The following is an 18,106-nucleotide window of genomic DNA, read 5'->3' on the forward strand; positions in this document are numbered from 1 at the left end:
GTACTTTTGCGTAGTGTAGTGTGGTAAGCTTCAACACTTACTGATACTAATTTGCTGTTGCCAAGCCGTGCAGTGTCCTTTTACACTAGACCACTAGACCACTTGGTAAATTCTGTCATCCGTTCATCTGATATTAATTTGTTAGTTTGTGAAACGTTTGAAAATAATGGTTTGTAAGGTCAAGTTTTAATTTGAAAGTAATTGGAAGGTTAGGGCGCAGTATTAGGGTGTAGTAAAGAGCTGGTGTTGAGGTTATATTTGAGGTTTATGTGAGTGTTTGCAGTACGCTAAAGTCCGATTTAGGTCTGTTTTTGAATGAGTTTCAGGCATAGGATCAGGTTTACAGTGTTCTGGTTAGATCGTTTTAGAGTTCAGGTTAGTGTGGGAATGAATGAGGGTCATTTTAGGGTTGTGGCTAATGTTGAGATTAGTATGTGGATCATGCTTAGGTTTAGCCTGTAATTAAATGTCAGTTTGTTTTACTGTAAGCTTATGGTTGTGTAGTTGGACTCTCACTCCTAAACGAGACTACTGGTTTAGTGATGACACCATTTTTGTTTGTAGGCGACTGAGTCACTCCTACAACTGTCAGAAGCAAAAGTGATTTCTGGCAGCCTTATGCTTAGACTCTAGATAAGACCTCTCAGGGAAGTCATGGTGGAATGGAAGGTACCCTTTTCTTTTGTGAGCAGCAAGTCTCAGTCACACACAGGCAATGAAGGGGATGCAGGAGGGTTTTCAATCTGTTGAAAAGGCGGCAATCTGCAATAAAATGCATGAGCTGCAATGATTAGGATAATGCACAGTAAAAGAAGCGGGATTGTGAAGAGGAGAGATGTGAATATAAAACCTCCCACCATCTTACAGTAAACATAAGATATACAATTCTTTGCATAGAAAGCCTAATCTCTACCCTATTGAGAGCTTGGTAAGATAAACCCAATCGTCCATGAGAAGCGCTCTCTAACCCTTGTTATCCTGGAATGAGGTCTCTAGGTCAGACTCCGTGGTGACACAAAGGCTGAGTTCTGCAGCAAGGTGACATGCAGCATAGATGGCATTTGGAAGGAACCCCTCTACTGACCTTGTGGGTGTGAGATATATTGAGACAGATCGTGTAGGATCCCTGACGCAGGTATGTTCCTAAACAACTGATAAGGTGGCAGACTTGTGGCAGTAATTACATAAACAATCCCGAACAAGTGCACATTATGTTTCTATCGCACGTAAGTGATAATTCCTATGTACATCACTGATCATGACGCTGATAGTGACACCTTCTCAGAGTGGCACTGATAATGCAAATCAAAACATCTTTATAAAATGTAAACAATGGCAGCCATCTTAGGAGAAATAGTAAAATAAATGGAATAAAACAGAGCAAGCTAAGTAGGTTAAAAGTCACTAGGAGACGGGGCACTGCCACATCACCCCCACCTAAGAGACCTTCACTGGCTCCCCATCAACAAGAGGATCACCATCAAGCTCCTCACCTACGCACACAAGGCACTCCACAACACCGGACCATCATACCTGAACAACAGGCTCAGCTTCTACACCCCCACCCGACATCTCCGCTCCGCTAACCTCGCCCTCGCCCTCGCCTCCATCCCCTGCATCCGACGCAAATCTTCTGGCGGCAGGTCATTCTCGTACCTTGCCGCCAAGACCTGGAACACCCACCCGCCGGATCTACGACAGACCCAGGACCTCCTTTCCTTCAGAAAACTCCTCATGACTTGGCTCTTCGAGCAGTAGCAGCACCCTCCCCCCCTCTCCCAGCGCCTTGAAACCCTCACGGGTATGTAGCATGCTTTACAAATTGATTGATTGATTCTGTAACCCAGGTATGAAGCCAGTCGTTCAGAACAATATCCTTCTGACAGCTTCAGATCTTCAAAGAATAAGAATATGTTAGACGCTTTCATCATGCTCCTCACAAATCGAATAGTCGAAAGACTGAACTGTGGATAGACATCAGAAACCTATTCCACAGTGGGGGGCTCCCCTGGCCGCAGCTGGCTCTCCAATGTCTGTCCTCACTAGGGATAAAGAAGAACCTGGATTTAAGGAGCCATCTCACTACAGTTACTTAATTATCTATGTCCCTCTGGATGGCCTGATCTCGGTGCCTTTGTTTAACACCCTAAAGTTAAATCAGATTGCACTGGTAGCCCAGGGCAATTAGGCCAATTTCAGAGTAATGAGTTCTTCCACTTGTGATATAAGACTACTCAAGTTATGCACCTGTTGCACCTTCATGATGGCATAGTCTGAGATCCAGGTTATAGTGCAGTTTCAATAGTGTTAACTTGGTAGCACCATCACCCCCATGAGGATTGTCTTGGGCTTTGTATCCAGAAATGGAGCAATATTTTCACAAGCTACAATTGAAAATTGTAGTCATTATCCACCTACAAACGAACACACTCTCTCTCTCTCTCGCTCTCTTTCTCTCTGTATATATCTGGTCCTCTATCCCCTTCCCCCACTGCCCCAATTTCCTGACCTCAGTAGGTGATTAGCTTATTGTAATAAGTCTGTGTTTGACTGTCCAGCAGGTATTCTGCAGTGGTGTCCTCTTGCTTGTAGCCTTAGCGGATGAGCTGCCCCTGCACTTCATCCTTGAAAAAAACCAACCAGCAAACTCTGCAAGACTTATTTACCTGAAGCCAGTTTTGACCCATACTACCCTCCCTCTCCTAGCATTTTTTGTAACTAAAATCTGATTCCCAATCGGTTAAATAGGTGGTGCAGCCAAACAACTGAGTAAAGAGAAAATACCTTCAAGGTGATATTGATGTTTGATCAAGTGGAGTGCCAGAAAAAAATGTAAAGTGACACTGTTCTTTTAAAGAAGTTTTCCCATCATGCTGCAGCACCGGCAATGACAAATCATTTGTAGCGGACGTAGAGCAAATACTAAGTGCCAGATTTAAAGTTTGGCAGACTGAGTGCTGTCTCTCAAGGAGAAGAAGGATATTACGTTAGCCACCCTGACGGACTGCCATCTGCCAAATTTATAGTTCATCGCAGGCTTAGAGAGATCTTTGTAACTTCAAAAGAACCTACAAGATGGCGATTCCTGGCAAGGTGCAGAAAGTTTGGTGGAAGACCCCATTGGTTTTGACTGCAGTTCACTAAACTTAAACAAGCATTTTCAATACAACGTGTCTCACATTTGTTCTAGAACTATTAGCGTTGTAAAGCAAAAAAAACACGCAGCGCGATCGCTCTATGTAAAATGCAGCGCGATGGCGCTGCGTGGAGAATAAACAGATAAAGTAGACTGGACTCCAGGCTGAAAACATCGAGCCTCGTTTGTTTTTAGTACTTTACCGGTGCTGTGTAGGTGGGCTAAACACCAGAAAAGGCATGACGTGTGCATGCCTTCACAAAAGCAAGCGGATTTTAAAAGGCAAGCCCACAAACCAATATAAGTGACTGACATGGCATGGGCGTGGTTTCAAGTCCAAAGAAAGATAACAGAATGGACGAAGTGCTTTGCGCTCGCCCATAAAAAGTGTTTTGTGAGGGGTAAAAAAAGCTCCCAAAGTGGGATTTTGTTATTGAAAAACGAATAACCTCCACATCCAGAGTTTTTTTTTTCTTTTCCAAAGGATGTGAGGGTTATTTGAGTTTCTTTTTTCTGTCACGTTTGTGATGTGTTGCCCTGTCCGCCAAACTCTAAATCTGGTCGTAAAAATACTGAAATCAGTGTGCACTTAGTTTTCCTTTGTAGCTGTCAGTGCTTTAAAATCATGTATTCTATTATATACAGAAATGCACAACTGCAAAAGGGCCTTCTGGTGAAAAATGTCACAATAGGTCTCAAAACCAAAGAAGACCCCGTCAAACAAAGATACAATTTGGAATGCTGTTGTCTCAGGGATGCTGGCCAGGGTATGGAGAATTGTTTCTGGTTTTTACTGATTGAGCCCTGCAAATAACAAGCAGTACTACAGAAAATCGCTGCAGGTTTAGAACATCAAATAGAAAGATCATTGTGTTGCTGAATAAATCTGCACAGTGCCACAGAGCGGCCATGTCAGCCTCTGTAGACAGCTGGAGACTGGTGTGCCTTTTTGGAGTGGACACAGCACAAACTGAACATTGTCTTCCTCTGCCAGGCTTTTATGAACTCCATGGGTGGAAACCAGGCTTGGTTTATGCCAGTGAATGAGAGTCGCGCCCTATTCATCTAAACAACCTAATTAATTTTGACAGATGGGGTTCACTTGTACTTGCAGACTCAAGCACCTGTCCGTTTCTAGTTAAATGAAGAGCTTTTCTTTGATTTCCCAAATGCATTTTGCCTCCTGAATAACCCAATCTGTTGATGTGTCTAACATGGATGGTTTAACATGACTGCATTACAGCTTTTGCCAGTCTGCGGTGTTTGCTGTACTCTTGCTTGCAAATTGGTTTGATGAAACTTGTGTTCTGTATCCTCCTGACTATCTGCATTTCTAACCCTTTGCATTAACATCTGGTTTGTTGCGTCCACGTAACCCTTATCAATAAAGAATGTAAACACATTTTTTAAACCTATGATCAGAGGTGTGTGTGGTGGGGAGTTGGGGAAACCGGGGTAAACGGCGGGGAAATCTTGTACTCTTAACTTTTTCTAGCATGGAAATCCTGGTGTCCAGACTTGCATGAAAGCACTAATCGCCTTCTCTCTTCTTGACTTGCACCCAGGCCGCCCGACAGATCAAGGATAGGTATGGTACAAAAACATCTTTTTTCATTCTTATTCATTTTATTTTCTAAATGTCTGTGAAGTCATGTTGTGCCGTCTTTTAAAAAAAAAAATGTCAGTTAGTTCTGTGTCTTACAATTCTGAAGGTGTTATTAACCAGTTTGATGCTGGCCAGAAAACTTTCCTTTGCTGAGTGCCAATACATATGAAGACTCTTCAAGCTCGATCAATAATGACTGGGAACTTTGAAGTTGTATGTGAAATTAATGTTGCTTTAAGTTACTTTATTGGGGAGTTGAAATGTTTTTGAACACTCTTAGCACGTCGTATTGTAAAACGCCCTCTTACGATACAGCTCACCCTCCTGCATTTAGCAGGTCCTCAGCAAACTTCACTAAATTGCAGATGTCTTGTGTGTCCACCCTTAGGAGCTGTGATCACTAACTTATTTTTTCCAAGTTCCATTTTACTAACTCAAAAGCAGCTTTTCAGAAGAATATTTGCTACTAAAGCTATTATTTCGTCAACATTTGATTTAGCTGCACATTGTGATAACACATTGTCTCTAAATATTATGCTTGGATTTTGTCGCCCAGTGGACACCATGCCATTGCCAGCGTCCGGTTTTAGATGGCTATATTCAGGGCCACTGGGAGTATACAATTCGGCTGAATGTTCTGCACAGTTATGGATTTTCCACATAATCCATTATCTGTTGCATCATCTGAGAATTTTAACAAAAAATTGTTTCTAGCTCAGACGGATCAAAAGTTACTGAAAACAAGGCAATAGATGTGCCCGCACAGTGGGAGGCCTTTTGCAGAAGATGACTCGCCAGCTTTCAATCGCTTATTGCTGTATTTCGGTGTTAAACTGGTACTAATCAGGTAAAATCTTTGCCTACACTGTTTTACCAGGTATAAAAATGACAAAATAATGAAGTAATGATATAACAACATGTGATGTAATACGCCACATAGCTTGCCATTTTTTGCCTCCTAATTTGATCCCTCCTGCCTCATAATTTGCTCCTCCTTCAGTGCATCATTCTAGTGGCACTGGCAATATTTTTGTTTAATAACAAAGATACTTTTAATTCAGTATTTTGTTTTTTCTGGATATTTTTGTTAAAGGATTGATCCCTTAAAGTTTAATGTTGAAACTCTGATGCAGTGTTATGTGACAACCTTCTCTAAATTGTAACCGTTCTCGTGTACTTAGAAAAATTTCGGGCCAAGAGACCAATTTCACAAGCCTCCTGAACAGTTCTCTATGTGATTGTGGTATGTTGTTCACTGACAGAGTGCTGGACTATGTTAAGGCTTTTGAGTACCACTGAAGCTAACGTGCAGTGCCCAGGCTACGAAACCAATTGCAGTTGGTGGGAGATGATTCTAGTAGTGAGATCTTTGTCCCTGAACCTCACAGTGGGGCTTGCCACCTGTCTCTTCCTAATACGTCCATGTCATAGGTAATAACCTGCCACTATCCTCACCTAGTTTGTTGCAAATTCATGCAAGTATGTTGGAAGTACCCTATGGATGTATGAACACCCCTCCTTAATTTTAGGGTACTTGATCAGGTTAGTCATAGGTAGTTGCCATTTCCCTTTTCCAGCACCTTCCCCCACGATGCCCCCTTTCTTTGTAATACCGTGTAAGCCAAGTTCACTGTCTGCCTTTCAACTCAATTTCTCAGAAAGGATCTTCTGGGCCTTTTTCTGAAACTTCAGCGCGTCAAAGGGTGCCTGTAAGGTGAACCATAAAAATAATGATTCTGTGTACTTTTGAGATGTAAAAGTGTACCTAGAAGGTGAGAAGCATGAAGTGAGAGAGACTGCTTCTCTGAGCAGAGCCAAAACCCTTACTACGTACATGTTAAGTAATTGGTAACAATAGGATGTGCAGATAGCAGTGTAGTCAAGCCAGACTAAAACATGTTAATTCATTAGAATAGTTTGACACTGGTCTGAAGTTATTTAAAAAAATATTTCCTCTCCTGTTGCCCCTACTGCATGATGGTTCTGCTGGAGGACGATTAGTTTTTCGAATTCAGCTTTTTTCAATTAGCGCAAATTTTAAGGACAGCTTGTATGTGTTTCGGGGTGTTTGCACTGAGTCTGCATTAAGTACTTTTTTGCAGTTAGATTTTTAATTATCATACGATGTGTATTTTTTTTAATCTTCATTTCTACGTTGTCGGTTTTGTTTCCTTGCTTTGAGTAAATGTGTTTTTAAGATATGTTTGCTGCCTGATCTAATCCTTTAGGTTTGGTCTGCACAGGTGCTAACATATTTTGTGGTAGTGGTGTTACTGTAGACTTCATTATAGTGTTTGGAAATGTGTATTGCGGGTGTCGACATCTCTGTAGTGAAACAGTCATGCTGTAGTTACACTGATTGCAAACACCACTGTCACACTTCAGCTCACTTTCTGAGATGACCTTGAGGAGACTTCAGTTTATTACGAGGGGGTTGGATTACATTTCGGCCAAGAAATCGGGACTATATGTTCGAAGGCTATGTCTCTTTTCTTATTCTCTGTAAAGCCAGGGGGCTCAAAAAGATAGCTCAGTAGGTTTTAGCTTGTGCTTCTGTGCCTGGACCCAAATTCAATAAAACACCTCACAGAATTTAATCTGGTACCCCCAACTTCTGGGAAGGGTCGCTGTTGGTTCCCAAAAGAAAAACTGGGCAATTCCTTTAGCTGGTGGGATCTCCACTTTAAATGGCCTCCAAGCTCCAATGCAGTTGTTGGATGTTCGGTTATCAGATACCATTCAAGCAACCATTAGAGACTCTGAACTGGGCCTTGTGGTCAAAATGCAAAAGGGTGTTGGGAAATTAAATACCACCTTGCACCCAAGAGTGTTGCCGACATAAGAGTTATATATCTCTGTCACAACTGTTGGGGTCCCCAGTTTTAGGGTTGGGGTGTTGACAGACCTTGTGTTGTGGGATGATGGTTTCCTTCTAGTCTTAGTTCAGTGTAACCATTCCTAGTGAGCGGATCCTAGGTTTAAAAGAAAAAAATCCAGATTTTCATATTGGCTTCACCTGTCAGCAGTACCAAACTCACATTATGAGATGGGAGAATTTTGTGACCTCCTTCAAGCCACCCTCCTCGTCTACCATAGAGTCATGGAGCAGTGTGCTCCTTTTTGTTAGAAACCTCTACATTTCCTATGCCCTTGACTAACTCCCAGTGCTCACCAACCATCAGTGTTGATTTGTTTGAAGGCAGCTGTCTCCCTCCACTATGATTCAGGGTGCATTTTTTATTAAACCCCTCAGCTAGTCAGTTAGAGTAAGAATATATGTAAACTGCCTTAAGAAGATTATTACATTACTACATTCAGAGAACCATTGGGGGACGTATACTGTACAGAAACTGCAAGGGTTGAAAGGAGGAGGTATGGTGCTATCAGCCTCTTCTGGTTTCACTTTTTTTAGTTTGGATTCGGACCATCTTACACAGAGGAAGTGAGGAAAGAGTGACGAAAGAGATCCAAGAGGTTAGCATAGTGCACCCTGTCCATCCTCTATTGTACTGCAGAGGGAGATATTCAGTTCCGAACAGAGGAACCCTATATAGCATTACAACGTAGCTATGCAGACCTGCAAAGTGATATTCATAAAGGCAGTCAATCTGTCCTGCCACCTTCTATTTGTATCACTCTATTCATCAAGGGGAGCATCTGATGGATACAGGTAACTAAGCGCATGAAATATAGAACCACGTCGCATAAGCCATGTTATGTACAAATAATGAGGCCTGCATTCACAATAAACCAATTATCTGATAGAGACTTCTAGTTGCAGATTCCTTACCTTAAAATTTCCTACAGGCCTCAGACTGGATCCATAGATTTTTCTTCAGCAGTACCACTGCGCGCCGTCAGGTGACGTCGGTCGACTCCACAGCTATCGTTGGTGTCCTGGTCACCGTGATGACATCACGGATGTATATATATGCCACCCTGGCGCGCTGACATCAGTTCTTTTCTTTCTGTGCCAGTCTACGAGCAGATCCGGAGAAGAGCTACCCATAGTAATTTTTTGACTAACTGCAACACTTTTGTCGAGTACTTTTATACTAGTTTTGGATGCGTTGAGGGATGTCCCGGAAGACCGTTTTTAAACCCTGCGACTCCTGTCACCTAATGATGTGAGTGACGGATCCCCAACTCGTCTTCCTTTGGTGTCTGGAGGGCGACCACAACCTGAAGTTGTGCTCAGAGTGTTGGGCCATGAACCCGAAGGCTTTGAGGAAGCGGTCCCTGAAGCTCATGGCAGCCCGGCACTTTTCTCTGCATCACTCCCAGTCTCATTTGAGAGAAAGGTCGGGGGACCGGTCGTGGAGCTATCACCACTCATCTTCGTCCAAGTCATCTGGATACAGGGTCATAAGAAGAAGAAGTTGAACGCCAAACATTCTTCGACTTCACCCCGTCGCTCAGATGACGCAACGGGGAAGAGCGTCAACGCTCTGGGCCTCCCCCTTCGAAGCCTGCATCTGGGTCAACTCCGTGCAGCCCAGGAGCCGGTGCCACCTGTGCCCACCTTAAATAATACTATGAGGCCATTCGTCTCAGCCTCGGGCAGACCGACCCACCCTCTGTGCCTTCGGGCCCAGGAGAGTCAGTGAGGGCCCCCTCAGGTTTCACATCGGTGCCCTCAGCCCTGGCTCTGGGGGGCACCTCCGGATCCGTTTTGTATCTGTCCTGATGCCGATTGTGCCAATGCGACCTTCCCCGGCATCAGGACAGACGTCAACGCTCCTGACTTCAGTTGGGCCCACAAACGCTGTAGATCCTATACTTTTCCCCGATGACCCAAAGCCGGAATGGCATCGCTCAACACCAATTCCATTTTCCATGGGCTCACCTGGGCCCAGGGCAGATCCAGACCTTTCTTTCAATGGGTATGGATATGGATATGGAGATTGTGTAGAGGGGTAGCTGGACCCTTTAGAATACCAGCTTGACCCGGACATGGACTGGGTTCAGGATTTGGGTGACACCAGTGGACTAGATACCTCTCCTGATGTTGGCATGCTTTCTCCCCCCCCCAACCTGGCTACGGAGGAGGGAGCTTCATACTCGGTGGTGGTGAGAAGAGCTTCTAAGGTTTTGGGCCTCAACCTTCCTTCTGGGAAGGTCAGGACTAACCACCTGACTGAGGTGCTTCAGCCTGTGGCTTCCAGTTCCGAACCCCTTCTTCCCTTAAATGAAGCCCTTACGGACATCATACTGGGTACATGGTTCAAACCTATCATAGGGGCTCCTGTGAATAGGACAGTTGCCTGCCGCCATCGGCCTGCCTCAAACGACCCAAAATTCCTGACCGAACATCCTATGCCTGAGAGCCTTGTGATCCAGACTTCTTCATCATCTGGTGCATTCCCTACTGCTCCCCTAGATAGGGATTCCAAAAGACTGGATAATTTTGGAAAGAAAATGTTTTCTCCCACCAGTCTAGCGCTGCAGTTTGTGAACATTGCATGTCTTTTGGGACGATACTCTCATATTCTCTGGGATACGGTCACGCAAGTGCCGCCTTGAGTCCCGGAGGAGGCCTGGACGGTTCTCTCCGTAGCCGTTGCGGATGGGAGAGATACAGCAAAGTTCATGATTCGCTGTGGACTGGACACAACCGACTCACTAAGTAGATTGGTTGCATCGACAGTGGCCTTGAGGTGCCACACCTGGTTGAGGAAGTCTGGCTTTTCAGGGAATGTCCAGCAATTTTTAATGGACATGCCCTTTGATGGCACCAGTCTCTTCAGAGACAAAGCGGACTCAGCGCTCAAGCACTTTAAGGATACCAGGGCTTCCTTCCTTTCCCAAAGTGGTGACACTTTTTCATGTAGTCCAATCAATCACCTCGCCTACTTTCTATGCACCCCCACATCCCTTTCATGAGGAGGAGAGACCCCACCACTTGGATCCAAAAAGAGTGTTGGCGTTCTACCTAAAACGTGCCAAAGATTTCTGGGTGGACGATCAACTCTTAGTGGGTTATGTGGGTGCGAAGAAAGGAAGGACAGTGCAGAAGAGGACCATCTTGCGATGGGTAGTCCTCTGCAAAAAAATGTGCTACGCTTTGGAGAAAAAGCAACCCCCTGAGGGTTTGCATGCTCATTCTACCAGAGCAACTGCTGCTTCCACAGTGTTAGCATGCTGAATTACAGTCCTGGATATCTGGCAGGCGGCGACGTGGGAATCCCTGCACACGTTCACCAAACATCACTTCCTGGACAGTCCGGTCCGTAGAGACGGCTACTTTGGCCATTTGGTCCTGCAGGACCTTTTGGTGTGATCTTAGTTTGCAGCCCACCACCGAGGATGGTATTGCTCCGGTATCTATTCTAATGTAAGGAATCTACAACTAGAAGTCTCTATCAGATGTACAAGTTACTTACTTTCGGTAACAATATATCTGGTAGAGACCAATTCTAGTTGCAGATTCCTTACCGATCCGCCCATCCTCCCTGCTCTGCGAATTGATTTCTAGGGTCAGGAACTTCCTTTTAAGGGCCCTAGTTTTGGCGTACTATTCTCAGTGTTCTTCATGGCTCCGCGATACTGGTGTGGAAAGTCGTGAAAACTGACGTCAGCACGCCGGGGTGGCGCCTATATACAACCTCAATGTCATCACGGCACCCATGACTCCCATGGTGTCAACCTACACCACCTGACGTCACGCAGGGGTACTGCTTGAAGAAAAATCACTGTCTCCAGTCTGACGCCTGGGGGACACTCTAAGGTAGGAAATCTGCAACTAGAATATGTCTATACCAGATACATCGTTACCAAAGGTAAGTAACTTTTACTGCTTTGCATGTTTTTGTTTCAAGTGTATTAACACTGGATTCACGGCATACACCAGAGTTCTCGTTGAAGCAGTCCTTCACAAAAAGCCAAATCCTCAGTCATTTGAAATTAATGAATCTCTGCCAGTGAACTGATGAAGCAGTGAAAGGAGAGAGGCTGAATACTCTTGTTTAGATAAGAGTTGTCTTATAATTTTTATAAACTATCAAATCTGTGTAACAGCTAATTGTTTTTTAAAATTTTCTTTAGCATGTTGTAAATATCCCGACTACTAGTTCAGGGGCACATGTGTGGGGTGATACCTTTTTCACATAGAATTCTCCGTGCCTTCTGTCTGTGTATTCCTTTAGTCTGATGTTACTGTAAATAAACCAGTCTTTTCCAGGCACTTGTATCAATTGAATTAGCATTATGTTATGAATATTTGAACAACCATCTCAATTATTAAACAAAGGTGAACCAAAACAAAATTGCATGCTGTTGATAGTGCTAATATATTGATTATCTTAGAGGCAGCAGTGGTTGTTAACCTCCCTGCGAGCTGATTATTGGTGCCCATCCTTACAATACCTCTAAAGATGTTTGAAAATGTAATTGGCACACTGAGCTCCGGAGTGCAAAATAGTTAAAATGAATTGCAAAAGAACTGTTGCATTGCAAACCTCTTCAGCAAACATGGCGTACCTCACTCCCATATAATATTACAAAAGAGGCCCAGCTAAAAGGACTACCACAGGATGGACAGGAAAAGGGATTTTCCTTTTAGAACAACCCTCACCCACCAGGGTTACCCCTTGGTGGCATGCTTCATCATTGGGTTTCTTCCCGTTCCGATACAGCGCAGGGCGTGCTACGACCTACGGGATATGTGGGAGCACTGATGTAGTCTCGGCAATGTGAATCAAAGGAGGGATAGGAGTGGTGGGGCCTTGGGCGAGTTAAAAATACCTGTCTCTTAGTAATTCCAATGATTATTAGATCTCTTGGAGGTGGTATGATTAAAAAGGGGCTGCAGAAGTGGGGGATGTAATGTACCTGACTTCCTAGTCTACATGTTTCGGAGCCTTACCCCTAGGCTCCTCTTCAGGACCAAGGTGGACTCCCTGGTGCCACTCCTTGTTTGACTACATCTAATGAAAGCATAAATAATACATGCTCTGTGATATGGTGCAATTTACCTTACTAATGTGGTGTCATAAGATGATACCTATCATTTATGGTGTCCCTCATTGATACTCTGTAGTATTTGGAGTCTCATATCCTAGCTCCTTTGGGAGGGGTGTGTGCTTGTAGTCACACTTTTCTCAAAGCGACACTCCCGCACTATACCTAATGCTCACTTCCACAGGGTCTGAAACTTCAGACCCACCCTAAACCTAAAAAAAATAACCAAACCTCCTACCCCACCCCTTAAAAAAATAGCCCTCCCCTCACCCCAATCACTTAATCCACCCCCACCCCCACCCCTGTCCCACTTAAACCCCAATGGCACCAAACCCTTGTCCAGTCATGTGTAGACTAGAACATGAACTATTTAAAGACCATTAGTGGTCTTGTACAATAATAATCATGAACTGTGGCACACGTCACAAACTCGAAAGAAATATAAAAATAATATTAAAATGTTGAAGGTAAATGATACACTTATTGTTTTCTAAATTAAGCCTTCTCAGTGGACCTTCGAGAGAAGTGGATGTTTGGTGTGAGTTTGTTGTAAGATTATCGTCTTGCTTCAGCTTTGTAGCTCACCATTAGCCTCAAGCGGTTTTGTCACTCCTGCATTTTACCACTTAAATACTAAAATTATGAAACTGCTACCTTTTGATGGTCTCTAATTGTTTGCATATTGATTCCTGACTCCAGGGTTACAATGGCGGCTGCCTTCCGCCTTTCTTTGAAACCAAAGGCCAGCGACAGCATGACCCACCTAATGGTGGATTTCTCTCAGGAAAGACAGATGATCCAAAGCTTGAAGTTCTTGCCAGGTATTGTACCAAACAACGCAGCCAGCGTGCATGCATTCTGTTTTGATAATAAACAAGTTTATTTTCAGATCTACTGATCCTATGTGTTCCACTTGAAGGTTGTGTTTATAATCGGTGTACATACTACATCCCGCTTTACTCCTTCATACTCCATTAATGACCTTTGAACCTGAGTTGCCTTTGACCAAGGGCTTATGGCTATGCATTGCACAGAGGATTATACTCCTGGAATAATGTTCAAAACAATATTGTATAGCAACTGTTTTAGTGCCACCACCTTGATCTGGTGTGGGTAAAAAAAAAAAGGCTCATTAGGGTTGCCATTTCTAGATCTTGAATCATTGCACAATTATGCCTTCACATCTCAGTTTTTAAATCTTAGATGGCTGCTCTTTGTGGCAGTTCAGTAGCCAGTGATTTGCCCACAAAGCTGACTGGATCTACCAAAGGCAGATTATTCCCAATCGCGCAGTAAAGATAAATCTTAATTAAGTTAATTTGAATTGACATATGAGCCAAGAAAACAAGAAGAAAAAAAAAGATGATATTGAGTAAGCTTCTTAGTTTACATGAAAATAAAATGCAGTTAGTTGATATATGTTGGGTTAATCTGAGTATTTTCTTTTGCTGAAATGTTTCTTATGCTAAAGGAATAGGTTGGTCACGTAGGCTTTTCATTTGGAAATAACTGAAGCTGAACGTGTGTAATAAATATTAGTACCTGACTGCATTGCGCCTCATTGGTTATTGAGAGTTTTTCCCCAGTCCCTTGTGTAAATTCTTTTCTTTCTTCCTTTTTTTCTTTTTTTTTTTTTTTTTACTTCTATTTTATTTTTTGTATGTTGTGGAAGAAACATCAGATGGTAAAACAGTTTAAGGATAATGTTGAGCCCTTGTCATCTTGTTCGACTGTTATGTACACCATGACTTGTCAATAACTGCTGTTGAGGCTTGTCATCTCAGATGCGCCATTATTTCTTTCTTTTGGACATGTATTTTGCCTCTGGAGACTTTTGAGAAAAAAAACCTAAGGAGTGCGACATGTTGCCTGGGTGTGCTTTTATTTTCTGAGAATACCGACTTCTTTCCAGTTGATATGTACTATGTTCAAGCGAATGGTTGCCACTGAATTTCTGTGTTAAGGACTTCTACCTATATCATCAAAGCCCTGGAAGGTCAAGATATTTCTACTCCTTGGGTTTCACCACACTCTACTTTGCAGCAATTCGAATGTGGCTTCATTTCCGTTTCTGTTAGACTTTGCATATAGGTCAATGTTTATAATTATATCCGGATATATTCTTCATTTGTTTTACTAGTTAGATTTTACAGGTGTACGTTTTAGAATGTTAGCTCATGTGTAGAAGGGCATGATGTCATCAAGAGCTGACCCTGAAGAAATTATTATGTGTCTCCTAAAATAGACTGGTCAACGGTTTGGAGACATCCTATAGCATGATTCACCGATCCATTATGCCTTAATTCTAACCAACTTGCAATTTTTTAGCCACCTTTAGAAAGATTACAAACATTGACACCTATTTCAAGGCGTTTTTAGAACCTTTGTTACTTTTTTCGGCATATGGTCTCGTACTTGAAAGCCTCTTACAAAGTGCTTGATATTTGCATGTGTTTACTTTAGACTTGAAGGTGCGTGCACACCTCCTGGCTGCACTTCTCTACAGTATTGTATATATTTCATTGACTCGTACTGAACATGTTTAGGTCTACATAAAGTTTGCGTTGTGCAAGTCTCTAATATCACCAACCAGTTGGGCATCTCCAAAAACCTGACCTGTACCAGGATGGAGTCTAACAATTCACTCCACATTGTACTATATTCCGGTTAACTATCTGATGATGTTTTCTCCAACAGTGCTTTTTGGATTGCAGAGCCTGGATTATATCCCGCATTGGATATTGTACTTCTGGGCCCTTACCTTCATCCATTGCTTGAAATTAGGCCTCTTATATATTTACAAAAACCAGTGCACAACATTTTTCCTTGCTCATAGCTCTTTTAGTACGAAGAATGTATACCTATTGGTCAAAACGTCGGGTCATGAAAACTCTATCTTCATCCTACATTATCCCAAAGGTATTGTGCTTTTGGGCAAAACTACATGAAATGGAGAAAGTCAGCAGAGCTTATTGCGAGCCTAGGGCATAATGAAGGCCTTTCCGTGCGAAATATTTTTATTATTGAAGGGATGCATAATTTATCGATATAATCCTTGAAGTGTATCTTAAACCAAGCTTCCCGGACTCCCTCATAGTGTGGTGACAGGTTTCCTGCCATTCCATGTCTTGAGAGATCACGTTGCACATCTTTTTGATTTTTCTTAACTTCCCTCATATTCCTTAGGCTGCACTCAGTTACGGTCGTGCATGCTACTCAATGTACCTTAGTAGCCTTGATGTCCCAAGAAGCAGTGTAACAGTACTGATGTCGGTAGCCCTCAGTGAGGCAGTCCACTGCATTGTTTATTATAGTGCAGATCTGACATAACAGGTATTGCCATCTCCCTTATAATTGAACTCTGGGTTTCTAAGATGGAAAATCTTAGATATGTTGCCCAGTGTTCAATATTCTGAATTTCTGCTCACCTTCGTTTTCCTTGAAACGAACACATGTTGTAAAGGTAAATTATATTTTTAATCATAATTCCCAACGTGATTAAAGGACTGTGTGCTGAGGTTCAAGAAAATATAGCTTCAATACGTCAGTTGCAATGTATTTATTAAATGCATAAATGTAAGTTGGAGGACTTGTGTATCACACTTCCAAAAGTGTTTTTATGTGGTTTTTTTACTAAAAAGTGAGGCACCAGTCCTTTTTAGCAAGGGCCGCAGGCAACAGTTTCATTTGTCTAATGATTCCCCAAGACGGCTGCACGCTTGCTGGCATTGAAGCAGTCATATCTTTGATTACTTAAATCTACTTTGTGTTATGAAATTAAAAGTTGGGAAGGTAAATAGCAGCTGAAAGAAATAATAGATAGAGTAAGCGAATGAATGAGGAGATAAAATGTGTTTTTTGGGTTGTCTGAAGATTTCAAGACACCTCTACTCAAACTCTTTATGGAAGAGTCAAGACCTTTATCCAGGCTGACTCGTGCTTTTTGTAGGGTCACTTGTAGCTTGTTCGTATTGAAGGACCATTTGTTTGCCTACCTTTGGGCTGCCCCGAATTAGGAAATGTGTGGGCATCATCCTGATTTGAACATTCTGATTGTAGCGCTCCTGATGAGTGAAGAAAAGTTTGAAGCCTGTTTTGCTTCACATGAGGTGTAGGCCATATGATGTTCATGAAATTCCTAAGGCCTCTTCTGTATGATGTAGCTAGCAGCACTATGCGGAAAACAATTGGGAACAATAAAATCAGCATTGTGTTTGTTTGAGACATATTTGGTTATTTACTTATTTATGATCCATGGGCATTCATTGAGCAATCACAGTTTGATTACTGTCCTCCTTGGGTCAGGTTGCTTCCCAGCTCAGTCGCATATGCTGAAGTTCAAAAGAAGGAAACACTCCAAATTTCTATAACAGCCATTTCATGTCCGGTATAGAGCTTTTGGCCTATGCCACACCTCTTCTGAAGCCTAGTCCCAGCGTAGATTTGATCAAGAGGGGAACACCCACAATGTGGCTGGCTTCACTGCCTAAGTTTTATAATCACTTGCCTCTCGAAGTATAGTCAGATTGTAGCTAGGTTCATCTTGTGAATTTCACCCACATTACCCTAAAAAGTACTGTTTCAGCCATTTCAATGGCATAGATTTGTCTTGGACAATGTTTCACATTCTCTTATGTGGTTTAAGCCATTTTTCTTACCCTTACCATCCATTCCCGTCTCCCACCAGTCACTGAAAAAATTGTCCACTTTAGTAATATTATGTGATGCCGATTGGTTTAGATTTGCTTTTTATATTCTTAAGCTTAAAATGTTTTTCTTATCTTTCTTGAATTATATCATTTTATTTCTATAGTCATTAAATAGTTTCTCTGTGCTTATTGTGAACCCCTCCAGGCTTTCTATTGCAGTGGGAACCCTCTTAGTGATCTCCTGGTAACCGTCCTGTTGACTGGCTTATTTTGCATGGATTTCCGAGAGTGGTCTAACAGACCCTCCCAGTCCTCTACTCACTGAAGTTACGACAAAGGCAACACAACACTGATAACATTAAAGTTGCTAGCAGAACGTTGTGCTTACAAAGAAGCTTGTATTGTATTTGCTCGTGTTCTTATTCTCCAAACAATGACAGAGAGAGGGACTTTTTTCTAACATTAAGTGCATTCCATTTGTTTATGTATTTGCCCGTGTTACTATGAACGTACAGCAGAGTCCAAACTGTTATGAATGAAAGACTACAAGTATACATAAAGGGGTGGCGTTGGACTTGAATTAAACTGGCTGGGAGATGGTGGTGTAGTTGGCCAAGAGACTATTTTATTCTGTTCCCATTTGTCTGGGGAACTTGAGACTTTGTCTCGTGAAAGAAGAGAATAGGTAAAGTAGATCACACTAGAGTCAGTAAAGCAAGGCACAGACTACACTGCGCAGCTTGCCCTCTTGTTTTG

At 42.6% G+C, this 18,106-nt stretch overlaps 1 protein-coding gene across 7 annotated transcripts in view; it reads left to right on the forward strand.

Annotated features, from left to right (window-relative positions):
• The window catches only part of FSD1L (fibronectin type III and SPRY domain containing 1 like), a 254,699-nt gene that overhangs the window by 109,509 nt on the left and 127,084 nt on the right, over window positions 1-18,106 (forward strand). For all 7 annotated transcript variants that reach the window (XM_069239766.1, XM_069239774.1, XM_069239791.1 and 4 more), the window contains exons 5-6: window positions 4,702-4,724; window positions 13,401-13,522. In XM_069239766.1, the coding sequence (XP_069095867.1) occupies window positions 4,702-4,724; window positions 13,401-13,522 (145 nt within the window). The remainder of the gene's footprint in view (window positions 1-4,701; window positions 4,725-13,400; window positions 13,523-18,106) is intronic.

Source organism: Pleurodeles waltl, chromosome 1_2 (assembly GCF_031143425.1).
Source record: "Pleurodeles waltl isolate 20211129_DDA chromosome 1_2, aPleWal1.hap1.20221129, whole genome shotgun sequence".
Classification (NCBI taxonomy): Eukaryota; Metazoa; Chordata; class Amphibia; order Caudata; family Salamandridae; genus Pleurodeles; species Pleurodeles waltl.